The sequence below is a fragment of the Ambystoma mexicanum genome, chromosome 5p (genome assembly GCF_040938575.1).
Source record: "Ambystoma mexicanum isolate Mex_15411 chromosome 5p, UKY_AmexF1_1, whole genome shotgun sequence".
Classification (NCBI taxonomy): domain Eukaryota; kingdom Metazoa; phylum Chordata; class Amphibia; order Caudata; family Ambystomatidae; genus Ambystoma; species Ambystoma mexicanum.
This window is the reverse complement of record NC_090930.1, coordinates 502,282,240-502,305,328: the sequence shown is the minus strand read 5'-3', so window position 1 is coordinate 502,305,328 and position 23,089 is coordinate 502,282,240. Positions and strand designations below refer to the sequence as shown.

General features: G+C 47.1%; 1 protein-coding gene across 2 annotated transcripts in view; it reads left to right on the top strand.

Annotated features, from left to right (window-relative positions):
- Nucleotides 1-23,089, top strand: part of BRWD3 (bromodomain and WD repeat domain containing 3) — a 1,632,068-nt gene that overhangs the window by 4,727 nt on the left and 1,604,252 nt on the right. For both annotated transcript variants that reach the window (XM_069612911.1, XM_069612910.1), the window contains exon 5: nt 519-669. In XM_069612911.1, coding sequence (XP_069469012.1) covers nt 519-669 — 151 coding nt within the window. The remainder of the gene's footprint in view (nt 1-518; nt 670-23,089) is intronic.

Below are 23,089 nucleotides of genomic sequence, written 5' to 3'. Positions count from 1 at the left end.
AAGACCTGATGGTCAAAACATGTGTCAGTCTTTGCTATGTGAGTATCACCTTTGGTGCTCAGTCAAAACTCCACCTACCTCATGCAAATAAAACCAACACTGCAAACAATTGTAGCACGCCTTATATATTCTTTCTTGTCTATACAACACGCACTACCCTAACTGGCCTGAATAATTGAAGTCCAGCGCCAACACAAACAGGGTTCCATACCACTCCGTTTTATGCAATTCCTATTGCACAGGACTTTTTTGAGCATCATCCCGCAGGAACCCTTGAACAGTTAGTAGGACACACAGTCTCAGATTGTACAAGATCAGCGCACGGATCCATAGCTCCGCGAATGCTCTCGCCACTTCCCTTCCAATAGCGTGATTTGAACATGAACTTAATCTGCATGATCAATTTATTTTTGCATATCTGTATAATGTAAACAATTATGCTTGCGCTTCAGTCTGTACAGCGTTTGAATGAAGGTGAAAAGGCACATAACCCATTTTACACTTGTTTTTCTTGTTAGGTGCGTATCAACGCTCACATTCCTCCTGATTACCTTCTAAAGATATGTGAGCGTATCGGACCTCTTCTAGAGAAGGACATCCCACAAAGTGTACCTGGAGTGCAGATTTTACTTGGAGTCGGACACCAGTCTCTATTGAGATCTGCTAACGGTAATTGCACATTTCTTTTTAATTAGCTTAGTTTTAGTTTGTTATATTGATGTTTGTAATTCAAATTGAAGGCTGGGTTCGTGACCATATTAGTTCCATGTTGTTATATAGCCTAAATATCCAAAGTAACTGAAACTGTTGAAAATACATTTTCTACCTGGTTTGACTTTGGTGCTAATTGCGTATTTGAACAGGTAGCGTGTTTGTTGACTTTTCTTGACAAAATGATTCCTTGCCTACATTGTACTTAGCCATCAGGTTTGCAAATCTATTGGTCACATAACATTGTGATTGGTTGCTATTTCATATAACTGTCTCCTGAACATACCTAAAATTAAGCAATGTTAATACCAGGATATCTTATTTTTGGGGGGCAGGGGCAGTGAGGGGTGGAATGTACAATACCCACAACAGAGAGACTACAGTCTCGTAATCAAGCCTCTGTTGGAAGTGTTCTGATTGCACTTTTGTCGTAGCGTGTTAGGGCGTGTGGTATTGAGAAATGGGCTCGTGGATGTGGAGCGTGCGTGCGTGATTGCGTGTGTGCATTCTAAGTTAGGCCGTTGAAATTTACAGTTACTGCTGGGTGGGGTGTTACCAGTGTTGCTCACTAACAATCTGTCTTAATGAAGAATGGCACATTAATATGTAATAAACTCACCATTTATTACTTACCTGAGTAGCGGACTTCCTTGCTGACGAGGATACATCACTGGCGACGAGGATATTTGCTGTCGCGGAGGGGACGGATCAAGGAGTAACGACACTGCCCTCCATTAGCTTCATCCACCCCACCCGGCGGGGCCGGCTTTGGGATCTGAGGGTTGTGGTCCCGGTAGTGGGTAGCCGGCCCAATCCTTTTTTCGGTCCTGTGGTGCTGTGTCAGCCGGACAAGGCAGCAGAAGGAGGACAGTCGTTGGGGCGATGTTCCCTGAGGAGAGTGCGCTGGAGGGCAATTCACTGCAGCTGGGGTCCAGTGGTCTACTGTAGCTGGGGTCCAGTGGCCAGCGGAGAGAGGAGAGTCGTTGGTGGGTGGGGTGGTGGTTCCCCGAGGAGAGTGCGCTGGAGGGCAGTTCACTGTAGCCGGGGTCCGGTGGTTTGCTGTAGCTGGGTCCAGTGGCCCGCGTGGTTGCAAAGTTTTGGCAGTGGTCAGGTGACAGCATGCAGCGCAGGGCTTGTCGGAGCCACGTTGGGGAAGTGTTCCGTGAGTGGTCCGGCGGAGCTGTAAACAGGTGTGGACTGCGTTTGCCAGGGGTGCTGGAACGATTGGCGTCGCAGTATGCTTTTCGGGACTGATGGCCTTATGAGGAGTGTGATGTGTCAGCGGAGGACGAGTCCATTGCCAGTCTTCAGGATTTTTGTGTCTTCGCAGCACTTGGAACAGACGGTGGAAAAGCGACGGCTGCAGCGTTTACAAGTGGTCTGACATTCGTACGACAAGAACTGAGGAGCAACGTCAGGGGCGGCGGTGTCTCCGATCAGAGTGTACTTTCCAGTGGTATTCCCGTTTTTGTTGCTTCTGGAAATGGTTGCTGCGTAAGGAGGGTGATCAGGAGGTTGCTCTCAGGAGGTAACGGTGATGTCGTCATCTCCGAAGGTGACAGTGATTGTTGGCAGCATTGGGAAGAACTATTGGCATTGGTGTTTGGCGGGCCAGGTGACTTTCTTTTCGGTTCTGGGTGGGTTTGATCCAGGGGGAGTCGCTCTTTCACAGTGGCAATAACTTATGGTCGGTTTAATCCAAAATTATTCAGGTAGTTTGAGGCCTGTATGCATGTGGTTTGGTTGATGTCGTGGTCTCGGGTTTGTAAATTGTGTTGGGCCTGTGTAGCTGTATGTGTGTAGGCATGATTGTATATGTTGTGGCCCGTTTTGTTTTTAAGGTTGTAGTTGAGGATGATGAACAAGGTTTTGGAATGCTTATTTCACCGTGTTTGCTTGATGCAGTACAGGTTTAGTACTGCACGGGTTCAGGATTGTTTTTATGTATTTTTGTTTTTCCTTCCAGGGGGGTGACGTTGAGGTAAGGACAATGGACAAGAGAGATTTTTTAATGTAATTGCAAAGTAATATTTTCTTTTACAGGAAAGACTTTGGTGCAAATTGTCATGTAATTTCTTTACAGTATGAACCTTTGGGGGAATGTGTTTGGGAGTTTACATGAAATTTCCAAATTTCTTTTAACAGGTTGGACTTTTGGGGGGGTTCAACTGTTGGACTTTTCCTATGGGCATGGCAATGTGATGTTGTGTTCATATGGGGTGAGGCTTTGGGGTGTCTCCTGTGAAAGCATGTGATTAGTATGCATAAGTTACTAAGTTTTTGAATGTTGTGATTGGTGGAGCATCTCCAGTAGGTTGGGCTGGCAGTAGGGTATGCTTCACGTGCCACCTGTGAACGCGGTCCAGGTGGCTACATGAGGGTAGATTGTTTTGCTAAATAGTGTTTTGCCATGGTTAGTTTGCTCTAAGAGGCTGAGTGGCTTAGGTTGCCATTTGAGGAATTGTGTTCTGACCTGGTTAGGTTGGGCCAAAGGGCTGACCGTGGCTAGGGTTGCTATTTGGTGGGGTTTGTCGGTTTGGGGTTTGTCAACATTGTTTTTTTAAGTAGGCATCTCTTTTGGGGGGGTGTGTTTGTCAAACTGTTGCAGTGGTTTTGGGAGCTGTGGATTTTTGTATTTAAACATGGCAGTGGCTTGGGGCCATGTGGTGTGTTTGTTGAATTTTGGCAGTGGCTTGGGGCCAATAAGGTATAGTTGTGTGGGTTGTGACAGTGGTTGATTTTAAGTCATTTGGTTGGCATTAGTGTTGTTGAATTCTCACTGTGGTGCTTTTGTTGTGGTGTTTTCCTTTATGGAGTGACGGTGTGATGGCCGGATCCATTAGTTAGGTGCGGGTGGTTTGCTCTTGGATGAGCGGGAATGTGCTCAGATGTGGCAGGTCTGTTGCCCTTAGGGGCAGCTCAGGGCAGGAGAAGTTAGTGCTTGATGGAGGTAGGCTGTTAGGAAGTTTTATTTTGGGATGTCATGGGTGTGGCAGATCCATGTCCTGAGGGGCAGCTTGGGACAGGTGGAAGCTCTGTTTTATTATTTTTAGTCCTTGATGGTTGGGTACCGGTCCAGAGTTTTGTTTTTTTTTCCTTTTTTTTTTTTTGTCGATGGTTCTAGGGTTTGGAGTTACATTTTGTGTAATTTTCTAAGGATGTTTTGGGAACTGTCACCCAGTGTTTAGGTGGGTAATTTGGCTTTTGTTTGCATGCTCTGTGGTGAGGTGGAGTGTGTAGATTACCTTTTGGTATTAGGACAGCCTTTTGGTTTTAGATTTTGGTGGTGTTGGGGACATTCCGTGCTGGCCACACGTTATGTTAGGGGGTTTGGTGTATTCCAAGGAAGTCTCCTTTAAAGGAGTGTTCTTTTTGATGGTGTATGGGGGAGGATGTGTCGTAGCGTGTTAGTGCGTGCGTTCTTCCTAAGTTGAGATATGGAGCTCCTGATCATCTTAACATACAAACCAGTTAAACCTGTGGAATTTAGGCAAATTGTACAGCAAGTCAACACTTAGCCCCACGGGATAAAAGGCACATGTAATGAGGTTTCTAATACACAGCTAATATGAATCCTACACTAAATGTAGTGGTGTTGGCCAAAATCATTGTCAAGACCAACATTGTAAACTCCTCGTGAATCAGTAGAAGGCATTTTATCATGAGCAATAGCAGTGATCTAACTGCCAAAAAGGGTTTGTCTTATCAGGGTCTACTGCAATCTGTTATTTGGCATTGCATAATAGCTACTCATGCACCGAATCATCATACTCTTTACTGCATTAATACATGTTTCTGTTTAGCCAAAAGACATTTAATTTAGTGAAAAGCAGCATGTGCAAGGATTTCACTTAGTTTGACTATCGGATTAAACCAATGAACGTGAGAATTACATTTTGGGGTTTCCTTTTGCTAACTTGTGTATTCTCCTCAACCTTGTGGTCGTTTTTTGGATTGCTTGACTTCCTTTTTGCTGTCAGAGGGACTTGTACAGAAGGACCCATATGGATGTAACTCATTTATGGTGTGCTGCCGTTGGTAGCCCTTCTGGCTACCTCTGGGGAGAGGTGCTCCCAGAGCACCCCATATTGTCCCAGTGAGAGTTCTATCCCCAATTAAGTGTGTGGGGAGGGGGGTGGGGGGGCGGGGCGAGGAGAAGCCGAGAGGCAGCCATCCATTTTTTGTATTTTGGCTACACCATGCTGTAGCCTTGTTGTCCGCATTGGTAGCCAGTTGCCCCAATAATTAATTACAATGTAAAAAGTCCTAAACCCTGCCAATTTTGTTTTGTGGCCTTCCTTTTTTTGTGCACCAAGGAATGGCCGTTCTGCCCGCCTAGCATCTTTGCCGAGCCCACAAATACTTTTCTGTGTGATTTGTATCTGGTTTAAATTGTAAGTGTAATTGTCATTTATATAGCGTCTTTTACCATTACTATAGTCTCAACGCGCTTGTGGTGGGAACAGCCTCAGGCTCTGCAGTCCAGAGTATCGGAGATTCTCGTAGAGGTTTAGAATGCGTGTGTGCATATGGCCAATATTAGGGACTGGATGGGCTGGCTAGGTGCCGGTAAGCAATGGAAGAGATCAGGCATGTGGGTGGGTGCTGAGGGGGAGCACAAGCGTGTGTGAGTGCAAGAGACTTGTTATGTGTCCAGCTAAACCGGAATTTTGTCGTAGGTTTTCACTGCATTCCAATGGCAGAGGTGTTGAAGCAAGCTTTAAGACCGTTAAGCTTCCAGCTAGACCGAATTTTGTTGTTGGCCGTACCTGCATTCTAATGTGTGTGGATGGATAGCCATGCATGCAGCGATATTCAACGAAGTGGTGATGTGTTTATACATACCTGGAGCTCCGATGAGGCATCTACCCTCGTAGACTCTTCTAGGCACTATGGAGAGGGTACCCTAAAGTCTTCTAAATGCAATACAGGCTCTCCTAGTACCTCTTCTAGGCGTGACAGGCAGGCAGGCTACCATGGGATCAGGGATATAGAATTCTGAAAGCGTCATAGACATACTACCTTGAAAGTCTGACTGAACTATCTTGCCAGTTATATAAACGCTACTAACAGCCATCTACCAACTTTGATTTTAGGATCTTTAGGTGCAGTGAAGGTTACCCGCATAGATCCTGTGCGTAAAGGCAGGCTAACATTATATGCCATTTTACCAATCTCTTCGAAGTGCTAAGCATGTAATAGTCTTCAGGTTTTCAAGTGCAGTGCATGTTGTAACTTACACCATTTGCTCCAGGTGCAACACATGTGTTGACCTACATGCACAGTGCAATGTCTTTCCCTACCCCCAAAAACCATCCAAGTGCAACAATGTTTCCCACCGCAAGATCCATCCAAGTGCAATACAATTCCCATTCCCCCAGCGATCCATCGAGATGCAACATATTTCCCACCCCTAGCGATCCATCCAATAGTGACACATTTCCTAACCCCGACAGTCCCTCTAAGTGTAACACATTTCCCATCACTCGCAAGCCATCTAAGAGTAATGCATTTCCTCCCCAATGATCGATCTGAGTACGACACTTTTCTTATCCCCAAAAATCCATCTAAGTGTGATCTGTATCCTATCCCCGACAATCCATCTTATCACGCTTCTACCTGCCTACATTCCAACTAAGTGTAAAACCTTCCTTACCCTCCACAATCCGAGTGTGACACCTTTCCTGCCTCCGTCACTCAATCAAAGTATAACACATTTGCTACCCCCAAATTCTGCTCAGGCTGACACATTTCCTACCCCCAGAAATCCATCTAAGTGTAACACATTTCCTATCCCTTACAAAACCATCTAAGTGTACTGTGTTTCTTACTTGTGTATAGGCGCGTTACAAATGCCATATCATATCAAATGCCATATCATACCCCCAGCAATCCATCTAAGTGGAACAGATTTTCTCCCTAAAGTGAGCAAGGATCTCCCAGACACTCCTTCCATATCTGTTTTTTATGCCCGAGTAAATTAAGTTTGGCTGGCCATTCCCGATTGGATGGCTGCTAAAACATTGAAGGGTTCATGGCTGTCAATAGGTAGTCAGGGCTAAGTGTTTGTAACTAGGCAGACCCTGGACCAGATCTGTTTTTCTGAAACTCGCATGAAGACTGACAAAGAGAAGATACATCCTTGAGGATACTGCTGCTTAGTGATGGAACATCTTATTTCAAGCTCTTTTGCATCTTTCTGCTGGTGGTCTTCACTCGGACCCCTGTGCCTGCAGTCTGCTTGTGCTCACCTGAAGCTTCCTTTTATTTTGATACTGAAGTTGGTGTCTTTGCTGCTCTGCTGGAACCAGAGTAGTTGTCTGCAGCTCCATCAAACTTTTTTTCTGCCGAGGGACATCTAAAGTGCAATTTCTGCAGCTGCTCTATGTGGGACTGTTCAAAACTGCATGTGCTGTGCACCTTGTCCTCACCTAAGCCATCTGTGACCTGCCTTAAAGGGTTGTCTCAGTGCTTTCTTGCTGCTGTGTCTTCCTCATGTTTTGTTGCCAGAAGCAAGTTCTCTAACTTTGCTGATCATGGTCCTGCCACCCCTTTGGGCCCTGAGTACCCAATCGGAGCTCTGAACCGGGACCTAGTCAGATCCCCATATCCTGCACTGGTCTTCATATCCTTGGTCTGGGGGCCATCAGTCACCAAGCCTCTACTTGTTTAATATCTGGTTCCTGATCTCTTTTGAGATTGCAAAGACTCTCCAGATCGATGGATACCGCCTGTTCAGCTCATAGGACCCGTAAGTAGTACTTAACCACATTGTCTTTATAACACTGATCTTTTGACTTTGTTTCTATGACTTAACGTCTAAAAGTGCTACAGACTTGTACTAACCTCTGAATTTTCAATTTACCTTTTGCTGCAATTGTGGTGCTGGAGTTTAGTACTTAGCCGCTATATTATATGCTTTTCTGTATAAAAAATACAGCAATTCACTCCTGAAACCCAAATGCAAAGTAGCTTAAGCTATACTAACCTGTCTCTTCTTTCCCCTTCTGGTTTTAACTGTGTTAGAGATTTTCCAGCCACATTACTGTTTTATTTGTTTAGTTATGATTTTGTAACAGAGTGCATATTGCTCAGTATATATGCTTAGGGTATTATTGTGTTCCATGCTTGAATGAGACTAATTGTACCCTAGTGCACGCCCTCTCACCCTGCTGCTCTGCCATGTTCACCATTGTGGGAGTTTGAGATAACTTGGTGAAAGTACTGTACACTCTCTAGCGTTGGTCTTTTTGAACCCCTCACCAAAGGACTTCAGAAAAACCTTCCCAACACCCACACGCTGCCTTTTTCGGGAATTTGGGTATTACTTTTGATCCTGGCATTCAGATGAAGTTAGTTAAGGTGGGTTTATTTAAGTTTGGAGAGTTGTTCATTCATGAAATCCAACTCTAGTGAGCTTTTTAAAATCCTAGCTGAGTTTCAGAATCAGCCTCCACCCACTAATAACATCATTAAGGATGATAAGTGGTGTCGGGGCATTCATGATGCCTTTCTATCCAAGATCGACTCTCACAAAATAAAATCAAGAAAGCCCTTGGCAACGTAGCACCGATGCAAACTACTACTGACTCCACTCCTTCCAACATGATTGAAAACACCATCCCTCAATTCTCATTTACGCACTACACCGAAGACGAAGTCTCTAAGGTCAAACAAGATCTCAAAGCCACCTCTTGTCCCACAGATGACTGTCCCACAAGTAGAGTCCTCAGAAACGTTGGTTCCATGCATTACCAAACTGGTAAATCTTTCCCTTGACAAGGGTCTGGTGCCGGACCAGTTAAAATCAGCCTGGATTACACCATTATTAAAAAAGGAAAACTTTGATCCAACCAACAAAGACTACTATAGACCCATAACAAACTTGCCCTTTATCCTCAAGATATTGGATAAACTTGCTTACCTGCAGTTACAGGCCCATGTTGAAAAGCATAACATTCTGGGTACCCATCAGTCAGGTTATAGAGCTCGTCATGGGACCGAGACAGCTATGCTAGATCTCAAATCCACCCTAGCTAGCATAGCTGATAAAAATCAAGCTGAATTGCTTATGCTGTTGGATCTCTCTGCAGCCTTTGACCTAGTTGATCACAGCTTACTGGTGTCAAGGCTCGGAGAGTTTGCCAACTGCTCCCTAATAGCATCTAGATGGATAGCCTCCTTTCTGGGTCCCAGAATGGTTAGGGTCTGTGCAGGCAACAACCAATCTTCTCCCATCTCTCAGACATGCAGTGTTCCCCAGGGCTCCTGTCTGTCACCTTTTGCTTTTTAATCTATACATCCGTCCCCTTCTTGATCTCCTCAGCAATTTAGGAGTGCAATACACAAACTACGCTGACGATACTCGGGTAGTCATTCAACGTCACTCTTATAGCAGTGACGTTGAAACCATCAACAAAATATACAAAGCCATACAGGACTGGATGGCCTGCAACTCCCTTGCTCTTTTTTTTTTTTTTTTTTTAAATATATTTATTGATTTTTCAAAAAAAAAAAACTTATACAAACAGCATCATCCACATAACAATCAGTTATATATCCACAATAACTTCCCATTCCCTCCTCCCCCCATGCGAACCCGGACCGGGGTTGCGCGGTCTGCTATTGGTGTTAGGGTGAGCCCGGGCTGTCCAGGTCATCACCTGAGGTACTGACTTCTTTAGGACGGAACAGGGCTGTCGTGAGAGCTATCCATTGCAAGAGGTCTTCCGAGTCACCTGTCTTCTGCTGTCGCTGTGCCAGCTCCCAGGCCCCGGTTTCGGCCATAGACCACCTACGGAGGTCTTCCCACCATGTCACAAGTCTAGGGGCCCTGGGGCACTTCCAGGCCATTGCGATGCGCCTTTTTGCGAGGATGTACATCAAGTCCTTGAGCCTATTGAGGGGTTTGTTTTTTTTGCCTCGCGGGTATGAGCCCAATAGACATGCCTTAGGGGATTGCACGTCTAGCGTTATGTCCTCCTCCGCCAACCTGGTCTGAATTTGCGACCAGAAGGTTTGTATATCCGGGCAGGCCCAAAACATGTGGGTCAGTGAAGCCGCGGGTTCTTGGCACTTGGGGCACGGAACTACGCCGGCACCATTGAATCTCGAGATGACAGCAGGGGTAAGGTAGGCCCTGTGGATGATGTAAAATTGGATAAGCTGGAATCGGGCATTCCTGGAGACTTTTTTATGGTAATGTGTTATTGTTTCCCACTCCGTGTCTCCGAATAGCGTGTTTAGCTCGGCTTCCCATTTACCCCTGCATGTGAGTTCGTTATGTGTGGTGTTGTCAATTAGGATCTCATAAAGCCTAGAGGTTTCATGTCCCCCCTCTGCAACACCCACCAAATTCTCAATGGACTCGTGTCCGGCGCATTGGGATTCCGCTTCCGGCCATCGCTTCCTAAGCCTGTCCATCACCGCCCCATGCAAAAGGAACTGACCCAGTGGAACCCCAGTCAACTCGTGCAGTTCGGAAAATGTGTGAGTGCCCTGGTCGTCCATCAGATCGCCCAGGGTGGCAACACCGGAGGGTTCCCACATATTCCGGATCGCCTTCCGGTCCTCCGGTCTAGTGGACATGATGGCGGCTATGGGGATTTGTGGGGAGTAGGGGTCGGTCAACCCGACCGATTTGCAGGCCCGACTCCAGATCCGAGTGCCTAGGCGGATGAGGTATGCATCCAGCATTTTAGGTATTGGTCTGATCCAGAGGAGGTCCCTAAGCAACCAAGGTGCGTCTGGGGGCTGCAATAGGCGTGTGTCCGTCGTGGCATCATCGGCCATCCACTGGATCACGTGCTTAAGCTGGGCCGCTATGTAGTAGAGCTCAAAGTTAGGGGTCTTCAGGCCTCCCCTCTCGTACGGTCTTTGAGTTACGTCTAGGGCCACTCTGTGCCTCCCCTCCCGCCATAGGAGTTTCCTACATAGTTTGTTCAGGTCTTTGAAGAAACGTTGGGGGATGTTGTAGGGGACGTTAGTAAAGAAATGTAGAAGACGCGGGAGAGCAACCATTTTGAGGAGTCCCGCCCTGCCAGCCATTGAGAGGGGCAATTTACACCATAGGTCAATTGATTTAGCCAGTCCCTCCCTAGCCCTGCCCGTGTTTAATGCGTGTTCGGCCTCGGGGTCCCGGTGGATCGCGACGCCCAGATATTTGAACGTGGTGGGTTCCCACTTCAGGGCCAGAGGGGGGAGGTGTTCTTTCTCGGTTCCACTAAGTGCAGCCAGGGGGAATAGGCAAGACTTGCCGTGGTTAATCTGGATCCCGGTGCATCTGTGGAACCCATCTAGGGTTTCGAGAATGTAGGGGAGAAGAAATTCGGGATCCCTTAGGTAGAGGAGCATGTCATCCGCATACATAGAGACAAGGTGGTTCACTCCATTTACCACTATCCCCCCGTCTCCATACTCCTGCCTGAGGTATGCCGCCACAGGTTCAATCGCCAGGATGTAAAGGAAAGGGGATAGGGGACACCCTTGCCGGGTGCCCCTGGCCAGACTCCATTTTTCCGAATAGGTGTTGTTGGTTCGCACTCTGGCTGTGGGATTAGTGTAAATGAGTTTGACCCAATTCAAGAAAGCCGTTCCGACCCCCATCTTGTCAAGGGTGGCATAGAGCCATGTCCATCGGACCGAATCAAAGGCCTTAGAGGCGTCTAGGGACACAACTGCATATTTACCGGGCAAGCCGTTTGTGCTGTGTATCACATGATGCAGCCTTCGCAGGTTCTCAGACATAGAGCGGCCCTGCATGTAGCCTGTCTGATCTTGGTGTATAAGGTACGGGACGGCTGTACGCAGCCTTCTGGCCAGTAGTGCGGTAAGGATCTTATTATCTACATTCAGCATGGATAAGGGGCGATATGAGCCGCAGTCGGAGCTTTCCTTGCCGGGCTTAAGTAAGGGGATGATGGTAGCTTCGGTCATGGAGTCGGGGAGGTGACCTGTTTCATACGCCTCGTTATATACTTTGGACAGTAGGGGGGCCAGTATGTCCTCATAGGTCTTATAAAATTCGCCCGGGAGACCGTCCGGTCCCGGCGTTTTACCGGAGGGCAGTGCCCTAATGGTGGCTGCGACCTCTTCTGGGGTGACGGGGCCTCCGAGGGAATCTGCCAAATGGTCCTCCAGGCGAGGGAGCCTGATGGCGTCCAGGGCATCTTCGATCGCATGGTCTGGGGGCTGGGCTGGATCAGAGTAAAGGGTTTGGTAATATTGCTTAAACTCTGCGTTAATACCCACTTGCGTGTGAAGGGTCAAGCCGTCTGTATCACAGATGGAGCATATGGGGTGTCTGGGGGTTTCTCGTTTATAAAGCCATGCAAGGAGTTTCCCGGGTTTGTCGCCCAGGGCGTGGTTCCTTTCCGTGAATTTGGCATAGCTGAGCCTCCCCAGCGTCTCCCAGTGTGTTAGGCATGTTTGTTTAAGTTCAATCATTTTCTGCAGGTGGGCGGGATCAGGGGACGGGGTGGCTTCGAGGTCTTGGAGTTCGGTCTCAGCGTGCTCTAGCAGGGTTGTGACGGATTTCAAGGCCCCTCCGGCCGCGGCTATCATTTCCCCTCTAGTTACCACCTTGTAGGCTTCCCATGCTGTGCCCAAGTATCTGACGCTATCAATGTTGGTTTGCCAGTAGTGTATGGAGCCCTCCCTGATTTGTTCATTGAAGGCTTTATCTAATAGCGCTTCGCTTCTTAATTTCCACGTCGGGATGGGGGGCCGGGGGGCTGTGGTCACCCAAGAGGTCATCAGTGGGGAGTGGTCTGAAAGCACCCTGGCCAGATACTGCGTATCTTCAAACCCGGCCACGTGCTCCTCGCTAATGAACAGGCAGTCTATCCTGGTGTGGACCTTATGTGGGGGAGAGTAGAAGGAGTAGCCTCTGATTTCGGGGTTTTGCGCTCTCCACAGGTCTTTCAGGGCATATTGCTGTGTGAGGGCGTTCAGTATCTTGGCGGGTGGGGAGGGGTCGCCATGCTTGCCATCCGATCTATCTATGCGAGGGTTTAAGGTACAGTTGTTGTCGCCTCCCCATATCGTTATACATTCGTTACTCGGGGACAGCCGGGCGTACAACGAACGAAAGAAAACAGTGGCATCATGATTCGGGGCATAAGTGCAAATCAGGCGAACGTCACGCCCCTCTATGGTGCCCTGAATTAGGGCCATCCTACCTTCATTGTCCGTCTTGGTGTGGATCAGCTTGACTGGGACAGAGGGGGCAATCCATATCAAGACTCCTCTGGAGTAGGTGGAGTAGGAGGAACCCACTAGGGTACCTCGCCAGACCTTAGCTAGCGCTGCAAGCTTAGGGCCACATAAGTGGGTCTCCTGAAGGAGAGCGATTCCGACTCTGTGGCGCTTCATGTAGGCGTAAACGCGGCGCTGTTTGATGTAGCTGTTTAGTCCCCTGACGTTCCAGGACATGACTCTGATCCTCTCAGCCATAGTCTAGGTGTGGTCGTGTTGCTGTGGGAAGCCTGAGGTTGAGGTGTTCGGTGAACTTGGTCGTCCTGGTAGCAATTCCGCTGCGCTTGGTCCCGGTCCGGTTTATGTCCAATTCAAAAACAACGTCTAACTTAACTACAAACACAACTTCAAACACAACACGTCTAGCGAGGTTGCCCTTGCTCTGACATCCCCGTTTCTGCCCCATCAGACCGAGGTCTTCCGGTGCCCTACGGGCGGGTGAGCTCACCCAAATTATCCTGGGGATAGGAGAGGGGCTACCTCCGAGGGTGTTATCAGGAGGTGCGCCACGACCAGCGCGGCTCCGGTACCATCAGTGTCGCCACTCTTACTGGCATATTAATGTACAATCGGCTACTGCAGCCAGTAAGTGGTGAGAAGAAGTCCCTTTGTTACAGGCGGCTAGGGCCCGCGCTGCCTCCGTTCAATGTCTGGGATCTGTTCACTGTCCATCCATTCGCAGGCCTCTGCGGGAGTGTCAAATAAACGTGCCTTATTGTTGTGCAGGACCTTGAGTCTGGCCGGGTAGAGGAGTAGGTAGCGCAGGCCTGCCTCCTTGAGTCTTGCCTTGGTGTGGTGGAACTGGGCTCTGCTCCTTTGAACCTGCAAGGTGTAGTCGGGGTAAATTGCAATCTTCGCGGCGTCCCTCTGTATGGAACCGCCCATCCTAGTAAAGGCCAAAATGGCCTCCCTGTCCCTGTAGTTGAGGACTTTGGCTATTATGGGTCTGGATGGGCTCCCCGGTGGCGGCCTCCTGGCTAGGGAGCGATGGGCTCTTTCTATGGTGAAGCCCTGCGACAGTTTCCCAGCCCCAATTTCCTGTATGAGCAGGTTCTCGATGTAGTTGGTGGGGTCGCTGCCCTCGATACCCTCGGGCAGGCCGATGATTCTGATGTTATTCCTGCGGGCCCTTCCTTCAGCTTCCTCGGCCCTGTCTTCCAGATTTTTCACTCTTTGCGCCAGAATGTCCACATCCTTTAAGAGTTGAGTTTTGGCGTCTGTGTTGTCCCGGACTTGGATCTCAAGAGCGTCCGTTCTGCCGGTGATAGAGCGCACATCCTGCCTCAATAAGTTCAGGTCGATGGCGACCGCGTCTATTTTGTCCTCCATGGTTTTCTGGAGTGTCTTGATGGCCTCTAGCAGTTGGGAGTTGGCTGGCTCGGGTCTCTCGGAGCCCGACGCCTCCCCAGGGGCTGGAGCCTCCCTGGGTTCTGTCGCTCCAGCAGCCGCGAAGGACTCCATGGTGGTTTGGCGGTGCTTGCTACGGGCGCCCTTAGTGGACATGTCCTGTCCGCGGGATCTGCCAGGGCACTATACGGTTCGCTGGCGCCGGCGTGAGATGCTTCGTGAGGGGGGGGGGGTTGTATGTTGTCCGGGCAGTATCGATGGGCCGCTCGGGCCCACTCCTGCCGCAAGGCTCCTCGCTCGGGCCCAGCAGGGGTGCAGTCAAGGCCGCTCCAGGTGCCCCCCCCTCCGACTCCTTACCGCGCTTCTTCGGGACGCTGGAGCATGAGTCTCAGCTTAGGCCACCGCCGCCGCTTCAGTCCGAGTTCCACTAAGGCAGATCCCCGGTGAGCTCCTCTGGGGTCGATCACAGGGCTCCGCTACAGCTCTGGGCCGGGGATCATCATGGCCGCCATTTCCTGCCCTCGCATGGCGTTCTGTTTCTTTTCGCTGGTGCGGGCCAACAGAGGGACGTGAGGTTCCCAAACTTCGACAGCAGGCGGGTCACACCTTCACACGACCTGTGTTCGTTTTACGGATGACTGCAGTCAAGTTAAGCGATGGTTGGCGGCGGATCCGTAATCGTATCGAGCGGAGCTGCGCCGAACACGTCTCTCCTACATGGCGGTTAGCCACGCCCCCCAACTCCCTTGCTCTTAATGACAAAAAAAAACGAGCTCCTTATTGTGTCATCTAAAAATATTCGGACTAAACTTGATTCCAACTATGCCAGTTTCCCACTATGCCAGTTTCCCTATCGGAGATAATATCATCTCCGTCCAAAAGAAAGTCAAGACCCTAGGAGTTTTCCTGGACGAAGAACTTTCCATGAAGTCCCATGTCTCCAGCATTAAGTCTAGCTGCGGCCTCATAAACAAGCGAATAGGATATATTCACCCATTCATCTTGGGAGAGAACTGTGCCCTGTTGTCCACGGCACTGATTAATTCTAGATTAGACTATTGTAATAGTCTTCTAGCTGGCACCACAGCCTCCAACATTCAATCCCTACAAGTGGCTCAGAATAACGCTGTGCGCAATATCTTCAACCAATCTCGTCGAACACACATCTCCACATTTAGAAAAAAACTTCACTTGTTTCCGGTCAAACATCGTATAACGCACAAAGTGCTTACTACGGCCCACAAATGCCTTAGTCTCAGCAGTACGATATACCTGTCAGCCTGTATTAGTACCAAGCCCAATGAGAGAAATCTTCACTCATCTACTGCAGTCATCCTCAAACGCCCCAAATTTAGGACAGCCAAATTTGGAGGCACCACTTTTAATGCACAGGGCCCCCTTCTTTGGAATGCACTACCAGCCCGGATACGGCAGATCCAGAGCTATACTGTATTCAAACGTGCCATAAAACTCACTTTTTCAACTTGGAATAACTCATTGACTCTGCCCTCCTCTTCTGCCTCATGTGCCTGTCTGTCCATGTCTTGAACCCATTGTTATGTCTACTGGCACTACTCCTGGTGAGGAAACGGATTGCTCTCTCTTGAATGGGAGTTCCTCCTCCTCTTAGTTTTTAGAACTGATCTGGTGCAATCAAATTCAATAGACATAAAAAGAATATATCATTTCATGTGCTAAATAAACCAAAGGACTATTGGTCCTGTTTTACACTCTGCAAGGCATACATTAGTTTAAAAAAATTGATTAGCAGGGATTTCTAATTAAAATGTATATGATCAACATACATATTTTATTAGCTATTTGGTACAATTTAATATGTCATCAGAAGGTTTTTCGTACCCAAAACATAAAATGAGCAACAATACAGCATTCTTGTGTACTTAAAGACACTAGTGTAATTAGTGCCAGGAAAATGTAAAGTTAAGCTGCATGAAAAGAAACAAAAAACACAAACTAAACAGTTTTCTGTGCAGGGCTGTTTGGAGCTGGGTGCAGTCAGTGTTTTACATGGCAGTGTCCCAATGTACCTTATACCTGCCCCATCATGTGGTGTGAAAAGATGAGCTTACAAATTGTTTTAAGCTAAATATTCAATGTTAGAAGAAAGTCTGATCTGGAGGCGAAGACTGAAGTATAATGTTGCAGCAGGCAGGTTAATTGGCACCTTAAGTTGGACAGGATGGACTTTCCTGATCATTGATATTCACGGATTTGCGATATGGCGATACATATCTCTTTTGCTCAGCCATGGCAAAGGTGCAGTGGATCAGCACGCATAGCGGTCAATAACTTGAGCAGTCCACTTGCGTCGCTGGACTCCTGATTGGCAAGTGCCTCACCCCAGGTGCTACTATATAACCCAATCATAATAGAATAGCAAGAAAAGATCTGGAAAGTAAACATAGTGTTTGATGTTGCTGTAGACGACTGGATGGAACTATTGATTGCTGTTTTGCATAAACACCTGGTTAGCCCTGTCATCATTATGTAAGAGGAAAGACCACGCTAGGGACTACTCAGATTAGATGGCATTGTAGCAGACAGCACTGGGCAAATGAGGTGGAAAATTGTAGTTTGCTGACCGTTACTTTCAGGGCATTTTGTTTAAAGCGACCAGTTAATGAGATAGAAATACAGGGAGTTTTGGATCAACTCAATGGTTTAGCACTAGCTGCAAAGATATATGTAAACGGCAAGTCACAGAACTCCGTTTTCCATAAAAGCATGTGACTGTGAGATAACGTAAACTCTCAAAACGTGTTCTCTCTTGCTTTTCAATGTGATGCTTCTCACTTCGATTTTCTTTGAACAGGGTAATTTAAATTGCCAGTTGTGCTACACAAGTGTTAAAATAATTAGCTCATCCACAGAATTACACCACAAATTGGAATGCAATACTGTTTATTCTATGTCTTGCTCTGTATGATAAATAATGCAGATAAACTTCACGTTTTACTCATTGTATACACATCTTTTCTGGACCCCTTACACCAGCTTTGTAGTTTATGATGTGGATTGATTACTATTGCTCTCTTACACTGTTCAGTGTGTGCACACTAAACACTTATTTGGGATATTTCGGAGTGTTGATTTCCAGTGGTTATATGTGGATGCCGTGGATACAAATTCCATTAGAAAAACTATCGTGGATTAGATACATCAATAGGTTTGCATTCTCACTGTCCTACCCCCATGTGGTCCCTGTTGAATTTGATTTTTGGCTTGCTAGAAGGTGATGGGATGTGAGGCGGGATGCACAGCCTGTGGGTATTGTTTGGTTATTTACGCCACCATTGACCGCTCATAGCCATGCTAATTCCTATGGCCATAACCACCCACTACCTTCCCCTCCCATCGGTTTCATGTGTTAATATCCCTGCAAAAATATCGGTGTACAAAAATCTCACCATATTTTTACGGCGATAGGCATGGAACCTGCAGGGGACACCCCCGCAACCCCCATATTATAAACCCCAAATGTCATCCCCACTAAAAATCTCGCCTATGGCCGTTCCCGACGACCATATATACAGCAGTATTTTTGGTGGGGATAATATTATCTGATACCCTCCCATCTCCTGGGATCTCTTTGAGGGGCTGTGTGCAGTAACATCAATCGTTGTCCTGTATGGGGCCACCAATGTTATTTCTAACCCAACCGTCTTCTGAGAATGAATGGCTTAATTGCCTTCATCCACTTTTTTTAATCGGCATTCTTTGCATCTGTTTTTTTGCGCTGAGGTTCTGTTAAAACCAAGCATTAGCAAAGCCAAAGTTTGGGCATTTATATAGGCAGTAGATGGGCATTTGCCACGCACTGACGTCCTATGGCCAGGTACTCGCACCATTTTCAAGCAGTTGGCATCTTGTTGCAATGTACTATTATGGCAATGCCTGGCTTAAGCTTATTGCCTGCCTACAGAAAAGCCTCAGTGCATGTCTGCCTTCTCATGCCAATAAGAGCTTCGTTTTATTTTCGAATGCACACATGTCGCAATTCTAGACCCTGTCCTGAGCATAAGCCAGTCCATTCAAAATCAATAAAGAAGTTTCAATTCTTGAAAGGGGTGCGAAAATGCTTTAAAGGTAAGTCATTACCTTCTTTTAAAATGGCTGTTCTTTTACTACTGGAAAATATAGATTGTTTCTGAAGTGTTATTCCCTCTGTTCCGTATCTACCGTTCCCCATAGTCTCACTCCACCAAAACTATTAAAACCCTCCCCATTTTAAACATTGTCTATATATCCGTTTCTGACATAGCTGTGCAGCTTTTCGTTGTGTTAATATAGTTATTAGATCATTTATTGACCACGGGAGTATAAAAGGAGGAGTGGACCCTCCAATATTCAAACCTGCAAGTTATGCTGGTTGCTGCAAAAGTTGCTTAACCCACTGTGTTGTCCTAATATCTCGGTAAGCACTGACAGCTGAGCATGACAAAAAATCTGGGCAGTGTTGGACATATGTGCTGTCTGATGCAGCCTAACTGGCAGTGTTGTGATCTGTGAGCGGTGACGCTACATAAACTAGCATTTGCAAAGCCATCCGTTTTGGCTATGATGCAGGCATGGTATGGGCATTTGCCAGACCCTTCCCTAATGGTACTACCTAGCCATAAAATGGTAACAGCCGGAAAATGTACATCGGTATATGTGCATATGTCGATGCCTGGCAAATTCTGGTGGTTCTGTATAACTGTCTCCCACTTTAGCTGCAACTTTGTCTCCTAAAGTCCTATTAACGACTGTCTACTTTATAATGTATTGTAAAATTGAGCTTGGGGTATTCGGGGAGAATCTCTCTGCGACCTGGATTAATTAATTTGAATCAAGACATCAATCAAGTTGTGTACTTTGTCGCATAGAAAGTGCGTTAGGAGCGGGGCCCCTACTCCAGAAATTGGTAAATTAAATGACACTTCTCAAACTGTGCCATTCACTTTTATTGCTAATTATGCCCTTCGGTTTACACGTGTTTCGGCCTTGGGCCTTTTTCAAAACCGGGCATGAGCCCAATAATGCGTAATTTTGTTTCTTGTAAATATGAGAGGTAGTTTTCAAAGGTAGTTCAATTCCGGGATAATGCCTTTATATTCTATAACAGAGCTAAGTTCCCCTCACGGCCGCAATCCTTGTATGGTTTTGAAAAAGGCCCAAGGCCGAAACACGTGTAAACAATGCAAATAAAAAAAATCAATAACCGAAGGGCATAATTAGCAATAAAAATGCAAGGAGCTGGTGCAGTCTCTACCCCTCCTGTTGCCTCCCAGGCTCTTTGCAATGCCCTTGACTCTCACTTCATTTCAAAAACCCAGGACATCCTGTCCAACCTCTCCACCCACACTCCTCCTCTTCCTTCTCCATCTGTGCTTGCTGACCCTCCTTTAGCCACCATCCTTCTCGTCCTTTCCTCTTTTCACCCCAGACGAGGTTGCTAGACAAGTCCGATCTATGAAAGCCTCTTCAAAACGGGTTCATCCCTGTTCCTCTAAAACCATCAAGGACCACATTGACACCCTCGCTCCGGCCCTTGCTGATTTTTGCAACCACTCCTTTGCCTCTGGATCCTTCCCCTCCCCTCTGAAGCACTCCTTTGTGCATCCTCTTCTCAAGAAGCCCACAGCTGATTCTTCTTGTCCAGCTAACTATCGCCCAATTTCCATTACTCCCTTTCTTGGCAAACTCCTGGAAAAGTTGGCCATCTCTCAGTTTAACCTTCATTCCAATTCTGTTGGCTGTCTCCATGACCACCAGTCTGGCTTCAGAGCTGCCAGAAGCACGGAAACTGCTCTCCTAAACATCCGTGAAGATCTGCTCACCAACCTTGACTCAAACATTCCCTCTGTCCTCATCCTCCTCGATCTCTCTTCTGCCTTCAACACAGTCAACCATACCATCCTGCTCAACCGTCTCCGCGAAAACCTGGGTATCGCTGATCAGGCTCTGGCCTGGCTGACCTCTTTCCTCTCAGATCGACCCTCTCAGGTCCAACTTGGGTCCTTCCTTTCATCTATCTTCCTCTCTACCTGTGGTGTTCCCCGGGGGTCTAACCTCTCGCCCTGGCTTTTCAACCAATACCTGGCAACTCTCGCCCACTGCATTGCCATTTTCTGCTCAAATTTCCAGTGCCATGCTGACAACACTGAACTTATTTTCAGGCTGTCCTCTGCCACCTCCTCTCCCTATCTCATCTCTGTTTGCCTAACTGCCATTCAAGATTGGTGTGCCGCCAATGATCTTTGTCTGAATGCCAGCAAGACGGAGATCCTCCTCATCGGCATACCTTCACCATCCTTTCCCCTCACTCTCTGGCCGGCCTAACTTGTCCCTCCTCCTACCCCCACCTGCGAGGCTAAGAACCTTGGGGTCATCTTTGACTCCACCCTTTCCTTCTCCGCCCACATCTCTGAGGTCTCTAAAAAGTCATATTTCCGACTGCACCTCCTCAGAGGTACTCTGCCTTTCCTCTCCTTCCCCCAGAAGCTCATGGTATCTCAAGCTCTGGTTCTCTCTAGCTTGGACTATTGTAACAGCCTCTTTCTAAATCTACCCGCCTCTACTCTCCGCCCTCTGCAACTAATCCAGAACAGGACTGCGAGACTTGTCCTTGGCCTCAAGCCCTGGGATCGTATCTCTCCAGCTCTGAAATCTATTCACTGGCTCCCAGTGGATGCAAGGATTAAATTCAAAACCCTCTGCATTGTCCACAAGGCTTTCTGGGGCCTGGGTCCAAAATACCTTCAGCTATCCCTCCGCAAATACCTCCCCTCTCGAGCTCTTCGCTCCTCTACCTCCAACTCGCTCAGGGTCAGTCGTTTTTCTAAGAAACGAGCTGGGGGTAGATCTCTGTCTTCGGCTGGGGCCTCCCTCTGGAACAGCCTCCCTGCCACTCTAAAACTTGAGGAGAACCATCTCTGGTTCTGGAAGCACCTCAAGACCTTCCTCTTTTCTTCTGCCTTCGCTCCCCCTCTCCCCTGCTGATCTGTTCTCTTTTGGCACCGTGCACCTTGCCACCCTCTGTCTTTTGGGCCCAGGTACCTGCTCATCCTGTCGCCCTCCCGCACTACCTCCGGGCCACCCCTTGCACTGGGGTCTGTATCTGTACCCTTACAGCCCCCCCTTTTCTTCCTGCACTTATCGGACCTACCCTGTCTGCTGCCTTACACCTAGCACTTGCAAATTGCTGGCTGCATTACCACTGTTTGCTGCCTTTATTATTTATTCATTTATTTTTATTTATCTGTTTCTCCTCTGCTTCGCACTTTCCACCTCTCCCCCCTTCCATGCACTTTTCCCCTCCCCCCTCTCCCATGCACTTGCGCATTCTCAATGTCACTGGGCCTAGGAAGATCGCTGTTTTGTTCTCCCCTGTTCCTCTCCCTTGCCTTGTCGCGCTCTGAAACTCTTGTGTACGAGCGCGATAGAAATAAAATATCAATTAAAAAAAAAGCCCAGTTTGAGACGTGTCAATTGAATTTACTTTGTAATGTATAGGCCTTGTATGCACTTCCTTTTGGCATAGAGTAAATGATTTTCTAACTGACCTAATGGAGACAAAGAGCATCCTAGAATTGTGGATCAAAAAAGAAAAGATCAGCCATTTAATAGTGTGCGCCTAATGAATGATTGCCGATGAGCTTGAAGTTCCTGTGCAGGGATCTAAATTAAGATTTGATATGCAGGAGCTAAAGGAAGTTCCTGGGTATCCAGCATTAACCAGTGACCAGGAGCTACCATTGGGGAACAAGTGCATAGTGTTCTGCAAATCAAACTTCAATGCAAACATATGAATGTGTCCATTATCTATGACTGGTTATGCTTTAAATGTCGTTTAGATGTGTCCTAATGTTTACTTGCAGATTGTCCCAAATGCACATAGGTGTGCTTGTTCGGCCTCAGTTGGCCTGGGGAGCCTAAAGTAGCTTCTGGTACCTGTTGGTGTTCAGCTAACCAAGCTCTTCTAAGCTACAAGCAGGAGCTAAATAGCGCCCTGCTATACTCCATTTCGAACCCTGCTGTATTTGTTTGTTCCTTCATTACGTAGTTGGAAATACTCAAAACTGCCATGGCATCTTCTATGAGTTTTGATGCGCATCCATAGAATTGTGCTATTATTTTCTTGTTCATTGGTGATGCCTGAATAGATCATGACGAAACTCCATTGTCCCTTGATGGCCATGTGGCATACACCTCCTACTTAGCAAATCCAAGACTCATGAGGGCAACGCAGTGAATTTACGGTGTTTGATTCTGGAGGATTCAAGAGGCGGAAGCAACCAGTTTATTGTTTTATTGTGTCAGTAATTGTAGTTGGTCTTTAATAGCTTTTTCATTTTACGCATATCACAAGTTTCTCACATTCTAGTATACATTTTATTTGTTGGGGGTGAATATGGCTAGACTTTCGTATTCCTTGTCTGGGCAACTCTAAGCCTATGTAGTTGCACTGTAATGGCGTTTACTCTATCATGCAGCCATGTTTACTTCAAAATGTTATATTTGAAACTGAATTTGCACTGGCCTCTTCAGAGTGTTTAGCACAATCTGGTGTTTTATTGCTCCAATTTTGATTCGTTTTGTAATAGTCTCACAATAATTGTCCCTTTTAGGTGTCGGAAGCTGCAATGAAAAATCTATGAATTATATTGCTTGTGCTATATTGAATTATTTGACATATTATTTTTTTTAATTTGAACTTTTAAGCATTTTCAATGTATTTTCAGTAGGACTTTAACTTCTGGCAACTTGCATCCTA